The 26,706-nt window shown below is 52.1% G+C and overlaps 1 protein-coding gene across 1 annotated transcript; it reads right to left on the bottom strand.

The window, feature by feature from the left end:
* Positions 1 to 2,082: 2,082 nt before the first annotated feature.
* On the bottom strand, positions 2,083 to 26,706 carry Slc26a9 (solute carrier family 26 member 9). Its single transcript, XM_051148203.1, is given in 22 exon segments — positions 2,083 to 2,130; positions 3,323 to 3,394; positions 4,731 to 4,873; positions 5,713 to 5,767; positions 6,689 to 6,976; positions 7,433 to 7,546; positions 7,685 to 7,777; positions 7,887 to 7,956; positions 8,639 to 8,745; positions 10,393 to 10,488; positions 11,070 to 11,147; positions 11,334 to 11,447; positions 12,245 to 12,392; positions 13,052 to 13,134; positions 13,418 to 13,570; positions 14,393 to 14,557; positions 15,915 to 16,090; positions 16,662 to 16,772; positions 16,983 to 17,088; positions 17,090 to 17,123; positions 19,649 to 19,791; positions 26,618 to 26,706. Coding segments are annotated over 21 exon segments (2,379 nt in total). The 5' UTR covers positions 19,774 to 19,791; positions 26,618 to 26,706.

Raw genomic sequence — 26,706 nt, 5'->3', positions numbered from 1 at the left:
AAATAAATTATACAAATATCTTGAAGAGGTAAGGTTCACAGCCTTCCCTGGGAATCTATGTCACAGGTCAGTGTCTGTAAGAACATCCATAGGTATTGAAAATCTGGAGCATTCTATTTCCTTGCACCCTCCCTTCCTGCCTCAGTCATGTCCAGGCAGCAGCAGTCTGCCTTCTGCCCCAAGAGTTGCAACTGTGGGGTTTTCTTTGGAACCTTTTTGTACCCCCTCCCCCACCTGTGTTTCTAATCACACCTTCACCGTGGGTTCTCAGAGTGTGTGTGTATAGACTCAAAACGTTGCAGATGCCCCACCCCTACCCCCAAACCCCAACCCCAGGCCACTGTGAGTCAACAATTCCTTTCAATCCAGGGCTGGCCTGCAGGTTAATGGGATATAGACACTCGGTTCAAAGGGGACTTATAGTGCCCTGGGACTCTGTGACTTTTTCTTTACTTCCTGGACTTTGGAGGAGGTGGAGTAGGGGAGAGCAAATCATCATTGGCTGGGGTTCTCTCTCTCCTGGAATTTGGCACTTTGAGTGCCAGGCACAGAGAATCCCAGATAACATTGTCTTTATGCTGCCTTTGCCTTCCGAGTTTGAGGCTTCATTAGCAGCCAGATGGCATAACAAATTCACTGAGAAGCAACAGCTGCAGCCAAGAATGTGCTGGCTCCTAGTCAGAGCCCTGTTCTTTAACTCTGTGAAGACTTGCTAGTTCTTAACACACGGACACATAATGAAGGTCAGGCTGAAGTTAGTAACCGGGCCATTTTCCCAGGTTGGACCAGCCCAGCCTATTGGTACAGGGGCCATTACACTTGAAGGAACTTGGAGAATGGTAAGGAAAGGCCAGGTTTTCTATGCATTTGCATGGTAGTTTTCCAAGATGTGTGTGTGTGTGTGTGTGTGTGTGTCCTTAGGTATCTCCCTGTTTACATGAGAATTGCCTTCCGTTGTCCTTTTTCCTAGGGTAAAATAGTCTGGAGATTGTTAACCAGTCTGGAACAGTCCTTCACATCTGTACCCAGTAGTGCTCTGAAGCTGGTTCCTCAGGACTTCCTTCCTCAGGATATCATGTTACAGCTCTGAGGTACAGGCTGAGAAGGGAGAGTTCTAAGGACTGGCTCTTTCCAAGTGAGAACGGACATGGCAGATTTCCCAAGGCGGAGTCAATATGCGCTCTGTGGTCAGGTGGGCTGTCAGAGCCCAGGACCCACCAGTTGGCCCTGAGTTTGCATTAGCAACCTACTTCTCCTTCCATGTCTCAGGCACAGAGAGGGTTTCTCAAAAGGCTTTGTGAAGAATTGCTGCTGCTATATCATCAGAGGATTCTGCAGGTCACCCGTTCCCCAGAATGGGGCAGCCTCCTGGCAGGGAGGATCCAAGAGGCGATCAGCCCCTTGGTGGGCGACAGGGCCCTGGAGAGGTAGTGCTGGTAATTTTGTGAGTCCTGCCCACTACCCACACTACAGTCTGAAGTGCTGGACAGAAATGGAGGCCTCAGCGTACACAGGACAAGGAGAGAGAAACCGGCACAAAGACAGAGATTCCTGGATCGTGGATACTGTCGTGTCTTTGAGGCACAGAGATGGGGAGACAAGCGTCAACATTCTAGCCCAGTCCATCCCTGTGCCCTACGCCAGCCCGGAACCCTCTGAGGCTAAACCACGCAGGCCACAGACCCATTTCAACTGCACCCTAGCTCAACACAGTCGCTCTTCTCAGTCTGTTCTTGGCTCATTCTCCAGGCCAGAGGTCAAGGTGTCCATCAGCTGCCATGGGTGGCACGAGCTGCACGGTGGAACGAGCTAATTGCCGGGCCAGGCTTGAGTGGGAAGTGGGGAGGGGACCAGGTGGATTCATCAGACTGTCATCTCGTCAGAGCAAGCTGAGATGGCTGTCTCCCAGGGACTCAGGGAGGGAGGGAAAAGTGGGAGAGAGAGGACGAGGAGCTGAGAGATGGATCTAGTGTCTTGGTGGACATACTCTTCTCTCTGTCGCTCCTCTGGTCCCGAGCTTATTGTCCGTGGAAATCCCAGGTGCTGGGCGCTCAGGAGGCAGTATGGGAACCAAATGGGCCCTCACAGGGCAGTCAGGGTCTCTGTGTCAAACATGCTCCCGAACATCTCCTGCAGAGACCACAGTAAAGAAGGGGGAGAGGAAGGGAGAGTGTCAGATCTGCTGGAGCTAGAGAGACTGCAACCAAGAGGTGACTATGTACCGCAGGCCAGAATGAAGCACCCGGAGTAAGACTGTGCGTGCAAGTGAGCAGGGGAGAGGCGGGCGAGCGGAAGATGTGGACTGGTCCTGGGTGGTGGCATTGTGAATTGTGTCCTTCCTGCCTGTGCTATGTGCTCTTTTATCAGTGTCAGCTCCAATAATAATAATAATAATAATAATAATAATAATAATAATAATAATAATGATAATGATAATAATAATAGTTGTTGTTGTTGTTATTATTATTATTAAACAGCAGCATCAAGATGAGAGAAGCTGTATTATTTCTGTCCCATGTTTTTAATTATTTTTATGTTAGAAATTCCAAGATAGCACAGAAATCACCCTGTTAGATTTCAGGTGTTGCTCACTTGCCATCAGCACTCTGAATGACTTACTCAGAGGACCACAAAACTCAAACTCAGAAGGAATGGGAAGAAGGATGTTATATTTAACAGGCCCAGAGCCAGATTTCTCTAAATTCAGTCACATTTTCCTTTAATTCAGAGCGCTAGAAGGGTGATAAATTTCCCAGGCTTCACAGGGCACTGACAGCTCCGATTGCTGAGCTTTTGGGTTTAAATGCATATCCAGCTGTGGTAATAATTAATCTCTGCCCTTAAACTGGACCTGATCTTCCCACAATCACAGGGTTGGTATATTGGAGGGGAAGGAATAGCAATTCTTAGTTGGATGTGACGGAACAAGCCTTTAATCCCAGCACTGGGAAAGCAGAGGCAGGCAGATCTCTATGAGGTTAAAGCCAGACTGGTCTACAAACTAAGTTTCATAACAGCCAGGGTTACACAGTGAAACCTTGTTTCAAAAAAAAAGATAGTAATTCTCCAGAGGTGTTCTCATTATGCAGGATGCCTTTGTGTGTATGTGTGTGTGTCTGTACGTGTGTACACATGTGTGTGTGCACATGTGTGTGTATCTGTTGATGTCGAGAAGAGCCATGATCCATTATTATTAAAAGAAAGGTGAAGCCTTGCTATCTTCAAGATTACAGCTCCAAGCTGGAGGAGACAGCCAGCGAAACACCTTAGATAGGAGCAGGCCCCATTCCTTCTCGCCCTCACCTTTTGTTCCCCTACTCACCTGCTCTAAATCCCAGTAGCAGGGACCTTCCTCTTCGGAATCATACAAGGAGAACTCAGCATCCCCGGGAGCCTGATGGGAAGGAAGTGGGTGCAGGATGAGCTCGGGTATCAGAGCAGCAGGAAGGATCCCTGCAGGCCCTAGGGGACCCTGTGTCTCCCTCCTGTAGGCCCCAGGGGACCCTGTGTCTCCCTCCTCCCTCCTGCAGGCCCCAGGGGACCCTGTGTCTCCCTCCTCCCTCCTGCAGGCCCTAGGGAACCCTGTGTCTCCCTCCTCCCTCCTGCAGGCCCCAGGGGACCCTGTGTCTCCCTCCTGCCTCCTGCAAGCCCTAGGGGACCCTGTGTCTCCCTGCTCCTTCCTGTAGGCCCTAGGGGATCCTGTGTCTCCCTCCTCCTTCCTGCAGGCTCTAGGGGACCCTGTGTCTCCCTCCTGCCTCCTGCAGGCTTCCTTTCCTCTGGACTTCTGTAAAGGTGGGATAATCTGACTCCCTTTTCTGACCTTCTCCACCACTGAGGTGTTGTAAGGGGCATTGTATGCATTGCATGTGTGTGATTTATACTAGGAAGTAGAGCATGTATGTAATATAAATTATTTCTATATTGAAAGAAGGGTGGGAGAGATGGCTCAGTGGATCAAGGCACTTGTCATCAAGCTGAAGGACCCAAGGTCAATGCCCAGGACCCACAGGGTAGAAGGACAAGGACAGGTTGTCCTCTGGCCTTCACAGGCATGACATAATGTGTTTGTCTATGCACATGCACACACACACACACACACACATTAAATAAACGTTAAAAAACCAAAACCATAGAGTGCATTTAACCTGTAATAACTGGATATTATCGGTGATATGGCAAATAAGAAGGACTCTCCGAGAGTCCCTGTGGACAAGGCTTACGATCAGACACCTCCCTAGTCTCCCAGGACCTGCAGGTGATGGGTGGCTCAGTCAGGCTCTTCAGCTTTCTGAAGCTTTAGACGGGGTTCTATGTGTTTTTCTCTCCTTCCACTCACTGAGCTAGTAAATTACATACGGAGAGGCTCAGACAAAGCTCAGCCTCTCCATCCGTCTCACCCCGACGTTGCCAAGCCAGGGCGCCCACCGCCACTACAAAAAAAAATGAAGGCAGTGGCTGGCGAGACAGCCTATATAAGTAACAATCATTAAAATTATCTTTATACAGGATGTCTAATTATCAGTTAACCCTAGACAGAAACAATGCAAAGCCGAGTGTGGCAGGCGACGGCTGGTGGTACCCGTTCTACAGATAGGGGTTCTGAGATTCAAAAGAGGGAGATGGAGGCATTGGTGCTGGAACTCAAACCACGTCCCGCTCTTTTTAATGCCCGTTGGTCCTCCTGTCTGTGAGAATTGGAACCTAGGATTCCTTAGGTGTGCAGACCTTACCTCTTGGAAGCTGCGGGCTGGGTTTTCTCTAGCATCCGCCTGGGCAAAGAGGACTGCATCGTGGATGCTGGGGAACACGTGATTGCGCTGTACACACCCATCTTCAAAGACACCTCCGTGGTTGATGTCATTGTACACCTGGGCTGGAAGGAGGCAGGTAACGTGAGGAAAAGGTAAACCTTGGCGGTTTGGAGCTGGTGGGAGGGGCTGGTGGGGAAGCTGAGGGCAATTGGTGCTGCAATATCAGTTTTGGACAGCAGAGGGCAGTATGAGCTTGGAAATGCTGAGGCCTCAACTCAGTGGGTTTTGAGAAGTTGTCGCCTGAGAAAAGGAGGAGATGGCTGCCAATTCCAGCCCTCAAGGCTCAGTCTTCTTCTTTCTTCAGACTTCCAACATGTGGCAGAGTTTTTACCCTTATCACTGTCTGAAGATGGTTTTCTGAGAATGTTCACAGGGGTAAGAGTAACGAACATGCTCATTATGGGGCCTTTGCGGAGCCCTGCCCGGTGGCGTCTGGATATATACACATACACCCCCTTCGTATTTCTCTTGCGTCTGTGTGTGCCATCTGAACTTGGCATCTGTGCAAATGTAGTCAGTGTCCTTTGCTCTGAGGCATGTCCTTGGGGCTGCTTAAAACACCCTTAGGAGACAAGTTCCTAGGAAGTTAGGGTACGTGGGTTTTCTGTGCTTATACAGATCCATGGACTTTCTGATTCGGAAAGGAACCCCAACTTCATCCAGTCAGCCCCCCAATCTACATGGCTAGGAAGGAACCCCCGGGCAGATAAAGTGATTTGGTTGCCTTGACTGGACGCACACAGACTGGCGGTGAGCAGATTACAGTTCTATTTACTCTTAACTACATGAACATGCCCCGCCCCCAGGATGCGCGCCCCGCCCCCAGGATGCGCACCAATCTTTTCCCTTCTCCAACTTCTGGTGCCCTAAGTGCCCACCCAACCCCCACCACTTTCCTTACCGTGGATGTTCACCAGGAAGATCTGGACTCCAATCTTCCCATAGGTAGAACTTAGCTAGAGGGTTAGGGAGGGGAGGGGAGGGGAAGGAAACAGGGAGAAAAGAAAGGAAAGGAATGTCCTGAGTGGGTCTTAAAAGTGACTCACAAAACACACTTCAGAGGGGAAGCCAAACAGACATGCAATCCGGAGGGCCCTGGCAGTCACACAGGCATGAGAGGCAGAGAGCACCCCACGACTCTTTGGAGTGTTGGCCCAAGGCCTCTCTAAAAAGTGGGGGCGGAAATGGGGTTCTGCCAGCGTGGCAGACACTTAAAGTTATCATGGCCTGTTTCAAGCGCCAGCTCTCTAATTTCAGGGCTCAGGAAGGCAAGTTTTCGGTGAAGGTCTGGAATCTAGGTCCAGCCTAGAGAAGCCAGCTGAGTTCCACAGCAGAAAGGGGCCTTCGCTGTCCCTGGCTGGTAGTGACATCAGCCAGTACATGCCCCTCTGCTCTCCTGGATCGCCTCCATCTGAGCCACTCTGAGGCGTATTGTCAATATGACATGTGTAGGGCCACTGAAAACTGGTCCGATGAGTCCCTCAATTCATGACATCCCCAGGCTGTTTGGCCAGAGTGTTTGAACATTGGGGTTATGCTGTCTTCTCTCCTGGCTTCATTGATGAGTGTGGGAGGGGGGCAGCAGAGCCAGGGACCTAACTGGCCTCCCTCAGAGGACCCACGGTATGTTCTAGGGACTGATGACTCAAGATGGCCTTGCTAAGTGGGCTGGGGATCCGGGAGCTCGCCCCGACACTTTGCTGCCCTCCACTTGCCCTGAAGACTGTGTCCACCCTGTTTGCATCTGGGGCAAGGAGTCCCTTGAGTCTGGCACCTCCTTCAGCTAATCCAAATGAGGGCCTGAGGGGAAGTGAGCAGGAGCAGGGGTGGGGGTGGGGGTGGGGTCACAACCCTCCTCCGGCCCCATGAAGCCTCACCTTGGCTAGAGCTTTGATGCCCATCAAGTCCACAAAGCTGACTCCACTCATGTCAAGGATGAGAGTGTGGAAGGTGACAAAGGGTGGGACACTGGCTAGAGTGTCACTCGTCTCCCTGGGGGGCTGAGCAGAGTTGGGCAGCTCACTCGAGGGAGCTGCTGAGGTATCTGGGCTGAAGGTGATATAAGATATGTTGCCATCCGCGGCGGCCGCAGGAGCTCGGTTGTTGTTGGGGTCAGTAGAGGGGGCGCTTTCAAAGTCCTGCTGCAGTTCCTGTAGGGAGACCGTCTGTGGGTAGAAGGGGGGCAAATCAGGGACTGTGGTCTTGAACTTCAAGCAGAGGCAGGAGGGGAACATCCCAGTTTGGCTGTGAACATGGGCTTCTCCTAGAGCCCCTTTCTATGGGAGGCGTGTCTCTCCCAACCCAAGTGGGAAGAACCTTCCAGAGAAGCCTTAGTCTTGGCCACTCTGCGTGAGAGGAAACCCTCAAGACTGCAGGTTTCCTTGTGTACTCTCCCATGCCTGCCTGCTTTTCCCACACCCTCTCCTCACACAACTTGAGCACCTAGGACATTCCCACTGGAGACAGGGCGCAGGGGTATACCCCGGGGAGCCAGCAGCCTTCCTTCCCCTAGTGCCAAGCAGTGCCCTTGGAGACTTCCTGCCTCCCTCTCAAGGTGCCATAGGTTGGGAGCCAGGGCCAAGATGGGACTAGACATGGAGGTGGCCCTGGCATCACTTCACCTTGGTTTTCATGAAGAGGGACTTCCTCTGCTGTGTGGGCATCACCGTCCTCTTCTCCTGCTTCCGGAGATATTTCTGCTTGGCGAGTAATACTTTCTGGGGGTCTATACCTGTCTGTGGGGGAAAGGGCCAACAGAAGACTTGACCTGTACCTTTGTGGGACGGCCTGCCCTTGGCTCCTAGCCCCTTTCTGGTTCCATCTTCTGGCCACTCTCTCTTCAGCCCTTCTGGTCAGCAAGGACGGAGCCTTACCTTGGCAATGACTTTTTGCCTGAAGATCTCTGAGTTGGCAAAGTAGAGAGGGGAGCAGTAAGTGACAATCTTAACTCCCTCAATTTCCTGGACCTGTGACAGGGACACTGAGCTCAGGTCACAGATAGGTCTTAGGGAGGGGGCACAGGGAGGAAGGGAGGGAGGAAGGGAGGGAGGGAGGTTCTAAACTTGGATCACGTACCCTGTTGTAGGTCTTGGGGTTCACGTAGATGTCTGTGTCTATGACTTGAGCCAGCGTGGAGCCATTTCGGCTAGAGAGGAAGAAGACAGTGAGGAGTAAGGATGCTAACCGCTTAGAGTGATGCTGGACAGGAGAGCTCAGCCAGGACTCCTGTCCTTATGCAGCCTTGTTAGTGTTTCTTCCCTGGGGACCTGGGCCTGGTGGTCTGGGGCTAGTCTACAACTAGGCATATCTTGATGTAGCACCCCCAGACTGAGGTTTAGGGGAGAAGAAAGAAGAGCCCACAGATGATAAGCTAGCACTTCCTGGTTCTGAGTTTATAAGAAGGAAGACCAAGTTTCCCCAGCACTCAACACTGTCTTTGTCCACACCACCCTGACCTCCTCTGTGGTGTCCTCGCCTGCACTGACAGCTTCTTTTGGAGGAAGAGCACAGAGCCAGTCCTCTGACTGGTTCTCCGGGGTAGGGTCTCACAGCTCTTCTGGAAGGGTGCTGAGTCTCACTTACTCTTCCTTGTCTGCCCACCCCTCATCCATTTGCTCTGGGGTTTTAGGGTACAGAAGTCAAATGGCTTAGTCTATGCCCATCCTCTTGGCTGGGCTATGTACTTCTGAGGTCTGGTAGCATATCCCCGTGCTGGGCCCAGAAGGCAGAAGGCACAGGCGCTATGCTAGGTCTTGGCATGACAGTCTCCTTGCAGACTGGTCCAGCGACCCCATGCTGTGGCAGGGAGGGATGAGGTTATCACTTACAACTGGGTCTGGAAGACCACAACCAGGATGGAGAAGGCGACACCCACTGCTACGCCGTAGGGCAGACTCAGGAAGAAAGAAGACAGGAAGCTCACCACCCAGATGCACTGTGAGTGAAGAGAGAGATGTCAAAGGGAGTCTGGGGAGAAAACCTGCCTATTTCTGGAAGTCTTCTGAGCTAGTGAAGGCCCTCGTCAGCCTGCCCAACTCAGATCTCTCCTTATGTTATTGCTTTACTTTTGCAATGAGTCATGTGCTGGTCCATTGGTTTGCTTGCCTGTTTCTCTTACACTGAGTGCAACTTATGATTTATTTTTTATTTTTTAAGAGCTTGGATTGGATACTGGGCCTCATATACTAGACAAGCACTCTACCATCGAACTCCACCCCTAACTCATTTCAGTGGTTGGCTTAGTTTTAAAACTAGAAAGCCAGCCTTCTACTTCAGCAGAATCTGAAAGTGTCCACAGAGAGGTGGTGTGAACGGCGTACGAAGGGCGCGAGCCCTTGGTTCAGGTGCACCCAGGTGCAAAGCTGGCTTCTGAGCTGTGTGGCTGGGTGAGCCAGTTTCCTAGTGCACACGAGGGAAAATGAAGTCCACTCTGCAAGAAGACCGGACGGTCAGAGGGTCATCAGTCCTTGGCTTGCAGTGCGTTATCAAGCAAACGTGAGCTCTCTTCCTGCCTGACACTGCGGTGTCCAGGCTTTGATGGGAACTCGGCTCCTGAACAGAAAGTATGGGGCAGGGGTCCTGGTTGTGTGTATTATCCCCCAACGGCCCTCAGGAGCTTCTAGATGGCTCCAAAGCAGTGGTTCTCAGCCTTCCTAATGCCGCGACCCTTTAATACAGTTCCTCATGTAGTGATGACCCCCAACCATAAAATTATTTTCATTGCTACTTCATAACTGATGCGAATTGTAATGTAATCTGATATGCTTTGGAGCCCAGAGGTCTGGAGCCCAGGAGGGCGTTTCCAGCCAGACGGAGGCACTTGCTTCCTCTGTTGTTGCCTCTGATGGTTGATTTACTTGACCATTTTGAGCCTCAATTTTTGTCATCCTCACAAGAGTCTGGTAAGTCTTGTCTCAGGGGTGTGGTGGGTGGGCTTAAGTGGAAATAAGGCAGCATTGTCAATAACGCTGGCGCTTTTATCAGTACCGCCTGCGAAGGCCACACTTGCAGGATGTTTACGTAACTTGGTGCTTTCCCATCGTGCTTCAGCTAAGCCTCCGAGCCAGTGTATGATGCAGAACACTGCAGAACCCCAGAGAAACCTAGACGCATGCGCAGACGCCCCCCCCCCACGCATGCGCAGGACCCCGGTCTTCTACTTTTATGTTCTAAGGATGTTTGCTTTGTTTTGTTTTCCAGAATGCTCTCCTTTGATGGAGGAGGGGCACAGAGAATTAGAAAAATAACAGATAATAGGCTTTGTTGATTACACATACAACCCAGATCACGTGTAGTTTGTTAGTATGAGCCCTTCTCCTCTATAAGCCATCCCGAAGCTGAGAGAACGCAATGTTATGTATCTCTTTCAGAGGTGCGGAAGCTGAGGTTTAGAGAGGGGAAGAAACGTGCTATTGGCTACAGAGCCAGGAAGTGAATGGTTGAGGTAGGCTTTAACAAAGAGCGGCTCTCTCCAAGGCTTTCCCAATTCCCAGGAACTAGGGAGCCACAGACAAGAGGGTAGTGCACCAATTCCTGGAGGGCAGGGCCATCTGTGGGTCCCTGGAAACCACCCCACACTTACACAGTCCAGCTTACTCTTCCTCCAGAGGTAGTAGGGGTCGCTGAGTTGCTTGAGGGAGTTCTTGAGGTTGACAGCTATCAGGGCTCCAAGCACAGCCTGGGAAAGCAGAGCATTGCTTCTGGTCATTCGGGAGACCCCTGTTACCCTGGCTTTCTACGCGTACCTGACCCCGGAGTCTGGCGGGAATTCTTCGAGGACTCTTTCCCCAAACTCTCCCTCAACCTTAGGAATGGGAAAGCGTAGCTTCTTGAGCCCTACAATTCATTCCGGGCCCAGCTTAATATGTCCCCTCTCACTGCGTCCCGGAATGGCTCACACCTTAGATCCTTGTGAGAGGCTCTGTGAGTGCCCTGCCCTCTATCCTGGGATTAAACTCTCAGAAAACCAGAGGTTAAAATCAGTTCTACATGGCTGAAATCCATCCTACAGGGTAAGCTGTCTTCACCGAGGAGTCAGACTGTCAGCCTCAGTCTCCCTCATCCACACAACGGAGGAACAAAATCTGCATTGCTTACTGCTCATGGGGGCAACTGACACCAAATGTGACAGTGGTGGCCTTTTGCAATCTGTCTAGTGTTACTCTCACTCTAGGGATTGTTTTTGTTTGTTTGTTTGTTTGTTGTTTTTGTTTTTTGCTGGAGGCTGTCATTATTCTCTGCTCTCAGCTGTGTACTTACCTTGGGGAGAGGGTACAGATAGGACCCCAGGACCAGCATGGTGATCATCACCACCAGGGATACACACAAACTTGCCACCTAGTCAGAGAAAAAACTGGGGGTGAGTGGGTACGGAGGTCTCCAGACTCACCCATCTCCCCAGCCGATCTTTCGGTGGACCGGAAGCTACTTGGGTAAGGATGGCATGTCTGCAGCACCTGGGCTTCTCTGGGACAATTGCTCTGTGGTACATTCCCTACCCCAGCCCTCAGAGACAAGGCTCACCTGGGATTTTCCTCCAGCCCCATCCACAGCCAGTGTGACAGAGAGGGCACAGCAGATAACGTGGATCTTGAAAAAGGAGCCAAAGAAGTTGCTACAGCCCAGGGCGATCATCTCCTGTGGAGAGAGGGCAGGGCTGGTGAACGTAGGGACCAGGTGCAGCCAGGCATCTGTATGAGGAGGGTCAGGGGCCTATGGCTTAAGAGTAACCGTGATTCCATACAACCATGGACTCTAAAGACTAGCCTAGGGGCTGAGGAGATGGCTCAGCACATAAAACACTTGCTGGTAGGCATGAGGACCTGCATTCAGATCCCCAGCCCCCATGCCTAAATAAATAAATAAATAAATAAATAAATAAAATAAAAATAAAGATTAAAAAAAAAAAAAAAAAAAAGTAAACATGCACCGCCAGTGCGGAGACAGGAAGATTCTCAGAGCTTATTGGTTAGACAATGTGGCCAGTCAGGGAGCTCCGGTTTCAATGAGAGACTCTATTTCAATCAGTGATGCAGGAAGACATGAGACGTTAACGTCTGGCCTCCATGTGTAGCATACACATTCATGTATATGATCTTGCATATACATGTGTATGAACATGTAAACTGTCCCCTAAGACTCCCCCACACACACACAAAAGAAAAAAAAAAAAGAAAGAAAAAAAAAAGAAAAAGGAAAAAGAAAAGAAGAAAGAAAGTCAAAAATAAGAGACCAGCCTCCTAGGTCTTCATATCAGCACCAAGAGTCCCAAGACTTCTTTCTCTCCCCCTTTGAAGTGCCGAAGGGCCTCTTGTGTGCTAGGCAGGGACTCTACCACTCTGTTACATCCCCACCCCACCCCACCCTCAAGCTGCCAGAAAGAGGCTTCTGTGGGCTCATATCCCCCAAGCCCTGTCAGGGGCAGCTGGAGGTACCTGGTTTGAATCCACATCATAGCCGTGCTTGCTGGCCAGCGTCCGGCCCATAGCCAGATTGATAACATAGCCCACGATCGCCAGGGAGAAGGCTGTCCCCACCATGTCCTTCCACTGGGAAACCACTGGTGCCACTGGAGTGGGAAACCTGCCAAGGGTCCAAAAGAGGCATGGCCCGGGGTGTGAGAAGGAACGGAGCTCGCTCCCACAGTATGGCTTGTCCCACATGATCTCCCTATCACTCTTGATTTTTAGAGGAAGCCAGGGCTTAAGAGGGGGCTAACTTTCCCAAGTCCACGAGCGTGTAAACAGGAGGACTTCATTTGTTTGTGCCCAGATTCTGAATTCTTTGTACACACCAGTTTTTAGACCCACAGACCTCCAATGCGGTGAGGTCTTGCCTCCTCCCTTCCCTGTTCCAACTCTGGCACAAGCTTTGCGCTGGGCTTCCTGGGTCCAGTGTGCCGCCTGGCATAGCATAGACGCTTAAAGGATTTGGGTGAGCTTAGTCGCTTCCTTTTCGCGTGGATAAAGAGCGTGCATTACGGCAAAGTGGAAAACCAGAGATGAGTGGATGAGAGAGAGACTTTTTTTTTTTTTTTTTAATTCAGTATATGAAACTTACGGGGCCTGGGAGGGTAGCCTCACTTAAGACTCACTTTCCATGAAGCGGCCAGTATCGGGGCCGCGATGGCTTTTCTGAGTCAGGATCATATAGTTTCTAATGAACTTCTGCCTAGAGCCTCTCGCCTCCCTCAGGGCTCTGGTTCTGGTGGAGAATGGTGTGGCTGAGTGATCTGGACTTACCCTTGTTGGATCTCTCCCACAATCTGCATGTGATATTTTTTTGGCATCTTGCAGCTCCCAGAGATAGCTGTTGCCACTACCACCTGCAAATGCCAGAGTGAAGAATGGATATTAGAGCTTAGTGGGGGGCGAGGCCAGGGGTCTTTCCTGTATCTTTTCCCAGATCCCACTGCCTTGCCTCCTTAGGTCAGCATGGGGATGAGACACCTGAGGACTCACATAGCGGCCATAGGGCATATTCACAAGAGACTTCTGGTCCCGCTGGCTGCCAGGGGAGTGGGTAGCAGGATGGACAGGGGCTCCTCTGCTCACAGCCCCCCTGTCCTGATCCTCAGAACCCCATCACCGGACAGGCAGGGCCCTCACCACAATCATCTCCGTAGGAATGGGGAAGTGAATCTTGTGCATGTAGCGGGCGTTGAGTTCCTTCACCAGCACCAGGACGACACCGCTGACCAGGGCGAAGATGAGTGAGGCGATGTTGGTGTGGGGCAGGTTTTTGCAAATGTCAATGAAGGTCTAAGGGAGAGAGCATCACAGGCTCCCATCCTTTCTTCCCATAATGCCCTGCCCTTGGGTGCCTGGCCCAAGGGAGAGATGCCGCTGGAGACATACAAAGGCAGAACAGAGCCCTGGTTGTGAATATCATCCCATCTGCAACTACCCTCTCCCACAGGGTGCACCGGGAGCGAATGCTAAGCCGGCATACTTTCTTATACTTATTTATGCGTGTGTGTCTGTGTAATTATATGCCACATATGTGTGTAGTGATCCACCTGATGTGGAGCTGGGGACTTTAAGATGGCATATTTTCCTTTTCTTCTCAAGAGTTTAAACTAGGGGCTGGAGAGATGGCTCAGAGATTAAGAGCACACACTGCTCTTTCAGGGGACCCGGGTTCAAATCCCAGCACCCACATGGCAGCTCACAACTGTCTGTGACTCCAGTTCCAGGTCGTATGACACCCTCATACAGACCTGCATGCAGGCAAAACACCAATGTACGTAAGAAAAATAAATAATAATAAAAAATGTTTAAACTAGAGAGAGAGAGAGAGAGAGAGAGAGAGAGAGAGAGAGAGAGAGAGAGAGAGAGAAGGGCTTCCCAGGTAAAGGAGTTGGGGCACAGGATAGTGGTCGCCTTTTCTGCAGGGGTTGACTACAGAGAATCCCAGTGAGTGCACAAGAATCAGTGTTAGACCCTCTTCCCACAGGGAGAACCCCCTGGGATCCTCTCTGCCCAGTAGCCAAGGCGCTTATCAGAATGAATAGATCACAACCTCCCCAGGATGTGGACTCCGCTCCCATCCCGCCCCTCCCTGAAGGGTGTCTCTGGACTCACAAAGACGATGGAGCCCGGCCCCGTATAGGAGGGGATGGTCAGACCAAAGATGTACTTGAGCACGGAGATCAGGATCTGTAGGCCAGCGGCCGTCATGAAGCCCCGGATGAAGGATTCCGAGAGGTAGATGGCAACAAAACCGAACTGCATGAATCCTAAGGCCATCTGGAAGATGAGAGTGGACAGTCCATGGTGGGTCATCTGCTTCAACGCTTGCCTGACACGCAGCTCAGCCTGGAGGCTCATGCAGCTCAGAGACAGCAGGGACTCAAGGAAAAGAGATCCCTGCAATCTTCCCCTGCCTCCCACAGTGACCTGGGTGCCTGCCACCAGACCTTAGTTCCCTCAGTACCCAGCCTCTCTGTCACCTCACCACTGCTAGCTTTAGTTCCTGTATCTTAAAATAAGCGTGTGTGGTCCTCCTCCACTGCCACCTGTTGCCCGGCTGAAAACTCAAGTGTCACACTGATTTTTCCTCCCACGTGCAGTCCACCACCAGGAGCTGTTAATGCTCTTGGCAAAATGTTTCATCCTCCCACCCTCCTTCTCCTTCTCCATTGCCACTGCTCGGTGCCCCCTCCCCTTCTCCTCCCCGCTCCCTCTTCACTCCACCTGCAAACCATCTTTCTGTAGCACATAGGACCCAAGTTGCTTCCAAGGGGACAGGCTGCAGACTTTATTATTGGGCTCCTGCCTGCCTTTCTACTCTCCTCTGACCCTCTGCCCTTGAGCCACACCAAACTCCTCGCTGTCCTCTTCCTGTCACACTGCAATGTCTTGGGCCTCGGCGCTCTTGGGTGCTGGTTCTGCCTGGAGTAGCTCTCGCATCTGTTCATTTAGGCACTGGCAAACTTTGCCCACCCTTGCCTCCTCAAGTCAAACGTCCCCTCCACTCTGAGGACCTTCCTGACATTTCTAGGTTCCTGTAGCCACTTGTTCATGGCTCTACTGTGCCCCTTATCTCACCATGGCATACAAATTTATCTATTGACAAGCCTACTTCCTCTGTCCCGTTTGGGGGCACTTGTGAACTGGGCTTTAAAAAAACAAAAACAAAAAAAACTTATCTTTGTAGCCTCAGGACTTAAGCTCAATTCCTTCCTGGCAGAGCAAAGCAGCCAGAAAACATTGGGTGAGTGATGACTGAGTGATAGGGACTCTCTAAAGTGGCTGGCGAACTTGCATTCTGCCACACAACATCTCTTCCATCAATATCCCAGGAACCCTTTGCACTGCGAGTTAGATAGATCCTCAGCTTATATAATGCACCTGGGGCTGGGACTGGGGCTGGGGCTGCAGCAGAAGAGGCTGGAGGGGCGGGGGTGGGTGCTGGCAGAGATTAGGGGTTCCCCAAGGGGTATCTGAAAGCCTCCAGGCAGATTTTATGCTCAAGGCAGTTCTATCAGTGACACAATGGGGTGGAGACTCTATGCTGGGGGCGGGGTTGAGGTAGAGGTAAGGTGGTCTGCCATCTTCTGAGGTGGGGTCAACTGGCAGGGTTGGGGGTGGTCATGCTTCTCACCTGGATGACAGCAGTCAGGCAGGCAAGTGTTGCTGACACATGCAGCCTCTCTGCCTCCATGGCCGCTGTGTCCACGTAGCTCTCGTTGGTGGCATTGTTGAAGATCTGGAATTTCGACTCTGGGGCCAGCTGCAGACAGATGTTACCCACCAGGATGCTGATAACGGCAAAGGTACCTGTGGTGCCCCACCCAGCCAGCAAAAGTCAGAAGTTTGCAGCATGCCCATAGAAATGATCAAAAGGTCCAGCCCAGGAACACTGTACCAGCCCATTTGGATGGCTCCCTATGTTGGTCTCTGCCAGCGCAACTAACAACAACCATAGCTAAGCTGCCACAGACACTCCCCCTCAGATCGTATACATCCTTGTTAACAGTATCTCACTGGACACTGACTCAGAAGTGCAAACAGAGCCTGGACTGGAAACCAGCCCCGTGTCCAGGTTTTTTTACTTTATCCCCCACGTGACACCAGACAACTCCAAATACCCCTGCAGTGGCCTGCTCAAATCTGTTTGGTCTGCGTAGCAGCCCTTTGCTCTCCTTCCTGGGAGCGGGGTGCGACAGGCTATGCTGACGGTTTCGCCAAGGTTGTCGAGGACCTAGGGACGGCTTCGGCAACCATCCTTTCCGATCGGATCAGCATCAACTCCAGGAGAATGAAGGTGGAAACTGAGCCTCCTCCACCATGCCCTGAGTGTTGGAGGTCCAAATCATTGTGCCCGCCTGGCAGAGGGGAGAGACCTTACCTGGCACCATCTGGTGTATACCCCCTAGGAAGAAGTAGGTCAGGAGGGGGAAGAAGGATGAGTACAGGCCGTTGACGGCGGGAAGGTTAGCCAGCAGTGCAAATGCCATGCCTGCAGAACACAAAGAGAACAAGGCTCAGCTCAGGAAAGCATCTGGTTCCCAAGGGTCCCAGAATGGGGTGAGGGTGGGGGAGTAGAGATGGGGAAAGAGCAGGAAGGAAGGAGTGGCCCAGTTAGGCCTGGCTGAGGGTACTCTCTCTCTCTCTCTCTCTCTCTCTCTCTCTCTCTCTCTCTCTCTCTCTCTCTCTCTCTCTCTCTCACCTTGTGGCACCTGGATGCATCCCCCACTGAGTCCACCCAGCAAGTCAGGGATAATATAGTCTTTGATCTTGTACTTGGGGAGCCACGAGAGCACAGGCAGCAGCCCCGAACACAATGGCTTTGAGCTTGGTGGAGGAGCACCTGTAGGAGGAGAGGGCGGGTTGCAGAGAAACCCTAACGTTCTGGTCGTTTGGCCCATTCACTCTCGGAGCACTCAGTATCCAGAGGCCGAGCCCTGCCTCGCAGGGTGTTGGAGAGAGGAAGTTGTGCTTTAAACAGAAGAGCCCGGCCACGAAGCCTGGACATCACTGTTGGTTCTGCACTTGGGAATCTACGGGGTTTGGCTGCAAGCTCTTGACTGTATGCCAGCTCAGCCTTCTTGAAATGTCAAGTGCCTTCCTTCATTCCTTCCTTCCTTTCTTTTTCTAAAGGTTTATTTATTATTTATATAGTGTTCTGTCTGAATTTTAAAAAGATTTATTTATTATTTATACACTGTTCTGTCTGTATGTGAGCCTGCCTGCCAGAAGAGAGCACCAGCTCTCGTTATAGATGGTTGTGAGCCACCATGTGGTTGCTGGGAATTGAACTCAGGACCTCTGGAAGATCAGCCAGTGCTCTTAACCTCCGAGCCATCTCTCCAGCCCCAAGTCTTTTTCTTTTTAAACTTCTCAGAAAGGCAAGCTCTGTTGTCCCTGTGAGGTGCGCTCTGCCAACCTCCTGTTCTCTACCTACAGCGAGTCTATCATGGGTGTTCACACCTGGCAAAGCATCAGAGTGAAAAGAGAGATGGGAGAGCCGTTCCTTGGCCGATGGGGTAAGGAGTATCGATCTCTTCTCTGTTTGTGGAACACCCTGAGATCCTTTCATGGAAACTCAGGAGTAAGCTTGAACAAGGGCTTACACACCCAAGGGTGACAGCCAGTGGATTGATGACTTGGGGGTGGGGGCCACTTTCCTTCTCCCAAGTGGGGGAAGTCAAATGTTCTGGGTCCCTCTGGTGACTCACAGGTCTGATTAGGCTTCCTTTCCTGCCCCGCACCAATCTTGACTCTTTACTGTTGCTCAACAATAGTTTCCCTGACACTGGGGCCCCTGGATGTCACCCAAGACTGAAACTAACACAGACAATGCTTTGTGTCCTGGAAAGTTTAGGCAGATTTTTTTTTTTCCCTGTTCTGATTAAATATTCTGTAGAACAGCATCTGCGGCAGCCTCTGTCAGCTCAGCCTCTTCCGGGGTTTGAGGTGCTTCTTGCACCCGGGATGCGGTGAACAGCTTAGTGCATACTGAAAGCCTTGTGCTGGGAGGCAGCAGTCCTGCAGGCTTGCTTGTGGCAGAGAAAACTGGACTCACCAGTAAGCAGCTGGCTGGGCAAGGAATACCCAGCCTTCTCGAACCTCTGCCATATGTCAGGCAAAGCAACCTGAAGTCTGATAGAAGTGCTCGAAAGAGGTCCCGGACAACTTATAGCAAAGCCTCAGAGGCCAGGACAGGAGTGGAGGTTGGATCAGCTCTCCAAACACCCATTCATTCATTCTTCATTCATTCATCCACCCAATCAGTATTTATTGGAGCACCGCCTGTGTGCGAGGCACTGTTCCAGGCTCTTGTGCCAGCGACATGGGAACTGTTAGTTTTCTGCCTCTCTTTATAATTCAAATCATCCCTACCCTTCAGGAAAAATGTCAGATCCTCCATCCCTCCAGCAAGCAAACAACCCAAATGTTATCTCCCTCGAGATAAAGACTGGCTGAGCCCATCTGTCTGAGGAGGAGTACAGCTACAGGGGTCGGGTCTCAGACACTGGGCACACAGCTCTTGAGTGTCACTGAGCAGTGATGGAGCCTCCCAGCAGAGGCAGGGCTGGACCAGGATTTTTAGTAAAGACTCTAGTGGGTGATTCCTGCAGCCTCAACCAGTTCCACCTGTGCCTCCACTTTAGTTACTGCCATGACCTCAATCCAGGTGACTGATTCAGCTGTTTGTTTCCCCAAGGGAGCCAGGGGATGTGAGGACTGCCAGAAAGACGGCTGGGGAGGTGGGGGGAGGGGGAAGCCCGTGGCCTCAGGCCTCTGGGGTGTGGGTATGGGCCACTGTATACAGCCCCTTCCTTTGAGGCAATGTTGCTCAACCCACCACCATGGTCCAGGGACCCGAGAGTGGGAAGAACCGGAAGGCTGGTGAGGTCCTCTTCAGTACAGCCTAGGAATTTAGGGCCTCCTCTAGGAATTCTTTGAACCAGATTAAAAAAAAAAAAAAAGGACAATCTAAGAATGGATGGGGGCATCAGGAAATGGTGCCTCAGGGGCCCTTTGGCACACAAGGAATGGGGCATGGAGGAGGGGCTCACATGCCCCCCCTCCGTGTTATAGCACACCCATCAACAGGTCATTTGAGGACCCAAAAGAAGTGTGGGAGGAGACCCAGGGTAGAGAGCAGAAGGACCCTACGGGCCTCTGAAACAGCTAGCGGTTCTTGATCTTCCTCCCCATCCTCCCAAAGGGTCTCAGAGTACATGAGCTTGCAGGTGCTTGCCTTCAGGGTTCAGAACCTCCTTTCCCCCTGGGCTTCCCTAACTCTTTGGTCCAGGAGCCCTGGCCTGAGCAGGGTAGGTTTTGGTGAGGAACAGAAGAAAGGGGAGTCTGGGCTCCGGGCCACATTACCTGAAAGTGTTGCGAAGTTTCTCTCCCACCGGGTAGGTGCGGTCCTTTTTCTCAAATTCGTCATCGAAGAGGGAGAGAGAGTAAGCAGCTCTGTCTACCACGTAGCGGGGCCTGGGCTGGCTCATGTCTGGGACATTGACAAGCTTTGGGAGAAGCAGAGTGTGGAAAGGTAAGGGACATCCCTTCTCAGAGACAGCTGGGGCCTCCTCTCTCTGGTCCTCACTGCAACAGAGATTTATCCCAGTTTTCCCGCCCCCATCCAGTGAGGTGCCTCCCTTCCTCAGTCAAGTCTTTCCGCCAGACTCACTTCTTTTGGTGGCCTTCCTTCTCAGGCACTGATGATACACACACTTGCCCTGGCTGTTTTGCTTGGCGCCTAGCACGTGGCTGGCACTCCACACCTGTGACATCACTGTCACTCCCGCTGAACACCAGGCAAAGAGAAGGTGGGAGTACAAGGACAAGCAAGAGTCACAGCTGGTTTCCGGACATTAATCTTGTTCCCCTTAGGCCAGGATGGCTCCACAGACTGCTTCTCTTGCCCCAGGCCTCTGTTTTCCCTGACAGAAGGGCTCCTATCATTCAGCCAGTTAGCTTGGAACAAATGGAAAAGCAGGCTGCTAAGAGGCAGGGGGATGGCCAACTTGACCTCAGGAGGACCTCTGTTGGATAAGAGTCCCTGCCTATGAGTTCACCAACAGGTTCCCCCAGGAAGGATGACGGTGTGCATGGGGAAGTCTGGACGGTCAACTCCTGCTTCTCTCCCACAGCTTCCTGTGCCTAGCTTTTCCCCCACCCTTGTGTACTGGTGTCCTTCTCCTCCTCACACTTTGCGCAACCACTGATGTTCCGGGAGCTGAGCAGGGCAGTGCTCGGTGTCAAGGCCCTTGGAGGCCTGAGGAGTTCCCTGTAAGAGCCTCTACCCTCCTCTAATTCTGACCCCTTCCCTGCCCCTCAATCCCAGGTGGCAAGAGCTGTGTTGACACTCTCAGGGGAGGAGACAGATGGGGTGATTCGAGGGAGGACTTGCATTTGAGAGGCCCCCCCCCCCCGGGGAATCTGGGGTGGCCGGAACCACAACAGGTTTGAGAGAGAGCTTAAGATGCGCCGCCCTCCCCCCCAGACTTCCCAAGCGAAGGCCCCAGGGAGCAGGTTAGCATATGCCTTTTTGGAAGAGGCCACTGGCAAGAGCTGAGAGCCCAGAGACTCCAGACTGGCTCTGGTTATGAAGGAAAAGGGTAATACCGCCTCTCTGAGCCTCCAACCCCTCATCAGCAAAGCAGGGTGGGCTCCCCACTCCATAGGGATGTAAATGTGCCGGCATGAGAAGGAATAAAGTAAAACAAGAAGAAGGACAGCCGCGTGGGGTCTTGGTTAAGGAAGTTGTGTTCCCACTGGTTGGGGAACCCTTCCTTTGGTCTGGCCCTTCCTTTGGAAATGGTGGGTTCAACAGTTAGTGAAACCCCATGATGGTATCCCCCGCTGCCCCCTGAGGGGAAAATGGGTGGATGACCCTTCCTACAGAGCCCCTGCCCAGCTCCTTGCCTGGTATTTAATACCTAGCAAATGCTTGTTGAGTGACTCAACCAATGGGCTTTTGGAGGAGACATGGGCAGAAGTGAGTAAGGGCCATGCTATGTGAGGCACCTAGTGGGAGAAACCAGAAGTGGCTCCGAGATGATAGCCCAAGCTTTAGAGACAGAACTGGGTTCGAAGTCGCAGTTTCTTCATCCCGTAAGTGGGGATAATAACAGTCCCAGCAGTTGTGGTGAGCTCGTGTGCTAGGTTCCCAGTGAGTGACACTGATTATTATTATTATTATTAAGGTGGGAGGGTGCCTTCTTCCTTGTGATGCCTCTCCAGCGTCCAGTCTTCATGCTCCATGGAGCAGCATGGTTTCATTCTTCCTCCCAACTTCCTCGGGCTCTGCCGGGGACTGGCTTTCTATCTAGCTCACTCGCTTGGCAGGCTCACGGGGAGCAGTGAGTGAGGAATCTGATGCCCCAGAGGGACCCATAGTGCCAGGCCTGGCTTCAGGGATGCTTGCAGTATGGAGGAGTGTGTCCCAGGCCACTGAACAGACCAAAAGAACTGGCCAAACATTTCAAGGTGAGCTGACTGACGAAAGCAGAGCCACTTGGAAGAGTAAGGCAGAGGGAAGCCTGCTTCTTGTGCCAGCCAGGGGTGGGGATTGGGGGATTGGGGGGTGGGGGGTAGAGGACGGGGGTCTGAAGGACTGTCCCAGGCTATTTTTCAAGGTGATCTGTTCAGCTAGTACATTTGTGGTGTGGGATAGTCCATGCCACTATTCCAGATCCCTCTTCAGCTTTCCCATTTGCTCAGTGGTCATCTTTCTCCCTGCCACCCAGTCACTCTTTTCCTGCCACTTGTCTCCGTCCCCCAGCCTCCACATTCAGTTGTTCACTAATCGTATTGCTAGTCCTTTCCCTCTCTCTCTCTCTCTCTCTCTCTCTCTCTCTCTCTCTCTCTCTCTCCTGTGCTTTGACTTCACCCTGCCCCCACCCTCCAGGTCTGACTCCACTCAAGCACCACTCTTAACCAATTCCTTGGCCTGCTTTTCCACTCAGCACATACGTCCTGCTCGGAAACGCTAGTCATCATTTACAGAAGGACCGAGCCCAGGCTCCTCCAGGCTCCTCGTTTTGGCCTTGGGTTAGACGATCCAGTTGGCTGGTCCCACTGCCCCACGCAGGCAGGTGGTTCACCCCAAACAGGCTTGGGTCTCTCGCTGAAGTTCCTCCTCACCCAGGTGCTCTGACTCATTGCTGTCTTTCTAGACCTGCCTGTCCACAAGAGGAGACACAGTGCTTGAATTCTTCCCCCCTACCCCCACCCAGAAACCTTTCCCACTACCCTGGCCTAGAGTGGCTGCTCTTTCCCCTCAGATCTTCCTCATGGCTGGTCTGGTCTAGGTACTGTGGTGGGCTTCAGCCATTCCTGCCTGCCTGTCCAGGAAGGGCAGGGTTGTGAGCCTTCTAGACAGTAATGGATGGGTGACTCAGCGTGGTCTCTGCCTCTCTGGGCAAGGCTGCCCTGCAGCATGAACTCTGGGAGTCCCCAGTAACACAGGCTAACAGAAGGAAAAAGTCCCTTTTGTTTTTTGGTAAGCCCGGTCTGCCGCTTTCCTACACTCTCCCTCTTTTATTCCAGGTTAGCGAGTTGCAAGGGACTAGGACATTTTACAAATCTGCTTATAGAAAAGAGATGCTGGCAGTTGGTTCAAGTCAGGAGTTTTGTCTAGAAGGACACTTGAGGAGTGTTTGGGCCCAATTCTCTTCTTTTGTGCATAAGGAAACTGAGTCACGGGCAACAGCAGATGTGTGTGACCTAGGCCCTGACAATTACTCAAAGGCTTATGGTGAAAGGGACTCTAGGACTCCCAGGGACAACACTGACCCGTGCTCTCTGATGACCTCTGATCAGACGTCTGGGTTCTGTTTCTCCTCTTGAGGACGCTACCGGGGTTCCGCCTCCTGCCCTGGCCTCAGCTTGTCCAGCATGAAGACAAAAGGAGTCACTAGGGTAGCTCAGGGACAGCCCTGGCTCCTAAAGAGGGTACACCTTCCTCGTTCTGTTTTTAGGAAGGGGGGTGCTGGCATGGGGTGGGCATAGCAGGCATGGGCATTTCATTCCCGGTCAACAATTCAGGCCTTGGAGCAGTGGAGGGGAATGTGAGAAGGAAAAAGGGTGAGTTGTCAGGGTGCGAGGGTCTCAATTCTTTGTAGATGGGCTTTCAGGGTTCTAGCCTTACGATGTTGGCTTAGGTGGGGAGGTGAAAGAGGAACGAGAAGGCTGGAGAGATGGCTTCAGGGCTCAGAACTTTTGTTGCTCTTGCAGAAGACTGAGGCTTACTTCCCAGAACCCAGAACCAGACACATACATGCACACATACACACCCCACATACATACACACGCATACATATATACACATACATACACATAATATATACACACATACATACACACACACACACACACATATACTCACATACACACATACACACACATACACACAGGCAAGACACTCATACACATAAAACAAACCTGAAAACTCTAACAAGGGGCAAGATGGCGAGAGCTGTCTCAGGAACAAGATGATTTGATCCCTAGTTCAACACATAGCGCTGTGGGTCCAGTGTTGTGTGGCCATCGTTGTGTATTGAGCCCCACCCTCCCACACAGTGTCAGCTCCTCCACTTTGATAGATTGCGGGTGCCATGTGACAGCATTGGGAAACACAAAGGTGACTCTAACTATGGAGAAAGGGGGAGGGCAGGGCATCTTGAAAGCAAGGCAGGCTCTACAGGATGAGAGAGAGAGAGAGAGAGAGAGAGAGAGAGAGAGAGAGAGAGAGAGAGAGAGAGAGAGAGAGAGAGAGATGTGATGGCTGCACAGACAATTCCTAAGCCTGAGCTGGGGAAAGAACCAGGTCAGCCTAGGGCTGGAGGAATCCAGGGGTGGTGTGCAGCTGAGGAGCTGCAGAAAGAGAGAAGTGACAAATGGACCCCTCCAGTGAGCTGAACCTCCTCCTTATCTTGTGTCCCCTAGGTCTGTGGATCCCCTTAGAGTGCTTGTCGAGGGGTGGGCTCAGTGCGATGCCCAAGGAAGGGAGTGCCAGGGTGCCTGGGAAGAGCAATCCACACCGCCCATGATTTTGATTACAGTCACTTTGGAAGACTCCCTTTCTAGCTCTGTCACCATCACCATCCACCTTGGCCTTCCTCGGCCTCCCCTTTCCTACCTGTTTCTATGTTTCAGTCACAGGCCCTCACACTCCGGGTGTGTCACAGGCCCTCACACTCCTCCAGGTGTGTCACAGGCCCTCACACTCCTCCAGGTGTGTCACAGGCCCTCACATTCCGCGTGTGTCTAGGACTAGTGCATGGAGGAAGACATTGGGGAGCCGAAAGACAAGGGCCTGGCCATGGATTTCTGTCCTGTCTGGAGGTGACCCTGTCGCTGTAGCACAGAATGACTTCCTGCCTGAGCCCTCGCTGGGGGGAGGGTGCTTTGGGGGAAGTTGTCCCTTGACACACCTGTGCCAGACACTGGAGCAGCCCTGGCTTGGCAGATTGCAGATGTCCTTAGAACAGGTCTCTGGCTATTGTGCTGGAGAGAGGAAAGGTCACCTTGAGGTCCCCTTTGCTCCAAGGGCTGGCCCCTTGTCTTCTTCATCTGGGGTGAGTCTCCCAAGAAAGGGCAGCCTCTGTCTGACCAGAGTAGGGATATAAACTGGTGACAGGACAGAACGCTGGGGTCCTGGCTGGAGATTGTGTGCCTGGCAGAAGGATGGAGTATGCTCCTAAGGTATTTTGAAATACTCTTTCTTTCGATCGTCACCAACTTTCTTGAGCAAGTCTGCCGTCCCCTCCTAGGCCCAGGCTGATGTCCTCCTCTACATGTTGACGCCTCCGTCCCCCCGGATGTTCTGGGACTGTGCCCTTTGAGGGAGACGCATTGCTGGGACACTCAAGTCTCCACTCCTTATCTCCAAGTCCTCTTGCCCATCTGCTCTCCCCATTGGGAAGAAATGAACTGGGACTAAGTTCCAACAGAGGGACTAAGTGAGGTGCCCAACGGTACCTGCAACAGTGAGACCCGCACAAGGTCACAAGGTCCCTGTAAGGACACTCAGGGTTAGATTCTTAGAAATTCCTCAAGAGACCAGTGAATCCAAGAAGATAGGTCAAAACCCCAGGTGGCACCTCGGGAAGGCTGACTCCCTAGAAGATTCTACTTTTCAAGTCATCACTACATCACCCTCCATAATTTAGCTCATGTCCAGCTGGTCTCCATTCCTTTAGCACAGCTCCTCTGGTTATTTTTGTATAGTTTGATACACTCTCACTAAATATAGATTAGCTGTCACTTTGCTGGCAGTCCCCGAGTACTCAGAGATAAAGGGTCTGATTTTTGCTTCAAGATTTCCTACAGTGAGCCTCAGGTCAGGCCAGACCCCCGGGAGGTGCCAGAAAAGTTGGCATAACAGAGGATCTGGTTCTGGTACGTCCTGGTCTTCCTGCAGCCCAGGCAGGCTCTGGTCAGGCTCTCTGTTCATTTGGGCTAGGGTCTCTGGAGGAGCTTATCTTTGAGTGAAAACACATAGCGAGAAATTCCGCTCTCAGACGACCCTATTTCAGGGTGGGGAAGGCTTTGTCACTCCAAGGCGCACATTCTTAAAGCTGTTCTCCTCCAGGCACTGGCACCTAATAGGCCCAGGTTCAATTGAATAATTGGTGCAGTGACAATAAAAGGTTTGCTTGGCCTAGTCCGGGGGAGCCTCTGGACTAATTTCCAGTAGCGACACTCTCCAAGGATGCCTTGGGACTCCTAAGAAGGGTGGGGTGGGGCATCCAGAAGCTGGGCGCCTGTGAGTCTGGCTCCTCTCTCACTGCGCTGGCCCAGACCCTCCCTTGCCGCACCACCAAAGGTTCTACGTGCCTGATGGAGCCTGTCCCTAGCTCGCCTTCTGTTCCCTACCTTCCTCCCCATCTTCCTCTTCCAGTGTCACAGAAGCAAAGGGGACCAAAGAGGAGTCCGCAGAGCTCACTCTGAGGTCAGGACAGTGAGTGAGAGAAGGAGGAGACAGAAGGACAGGGACACAGCAATGCATTGAGAGCTCTCTGCTTCCAGGACTTGAGAAGTGGAGGGTGCAGGGAGCTGCTTAAGAGGCCCAGGTAGCTCTATCCTGGAAGGCTTTGCTTTGCCCCACTCTGAATGTCACTGACCTCCCTCAATACAGTGGGCTGTCTCCAGCTGACCTCAGCCTCGCAGAGAGGGCAGGGCTGGAGGGTTGCTCATAGACTCGAATCCAGAGTGTCCTTCCTATTTGTGCTCGGGGTGGCAAGCCCCCCACTCTGTCATCTCTTTTCTGGAGGTACCCAGGGGCCTGCCTTCTTCTCTGGATAACCCCCAGCCCTTGGGTGGGTTGGGTTGGGTGGGGCTTACCTCTGGGTGAGCAGAGCCGGCTGGGCAGGGCTGCAGGTGTGTCTGGGCAGCGGGCAGCAGGCAGAGAGGTGTTCCTGAGGTGTGTGAAA

This window comes from Acomys russatus, chromosome 6 (assembly GCF_903995435.1).
Source record: "Acomys russatus chromosome 6, mAcoRus1.1, whole genome shotgun sequence".
NCBI classification, from domain to species: Eukaryota; Metazoa; Chordata; class Mammalia; order Rodentia; family Muridae; genus Acomys; species Acomys russatus.
Note: the sequence above shows the minus strand (reverse complement) of the source record. Positions and strands in the feature narration are given on the sequence as shown.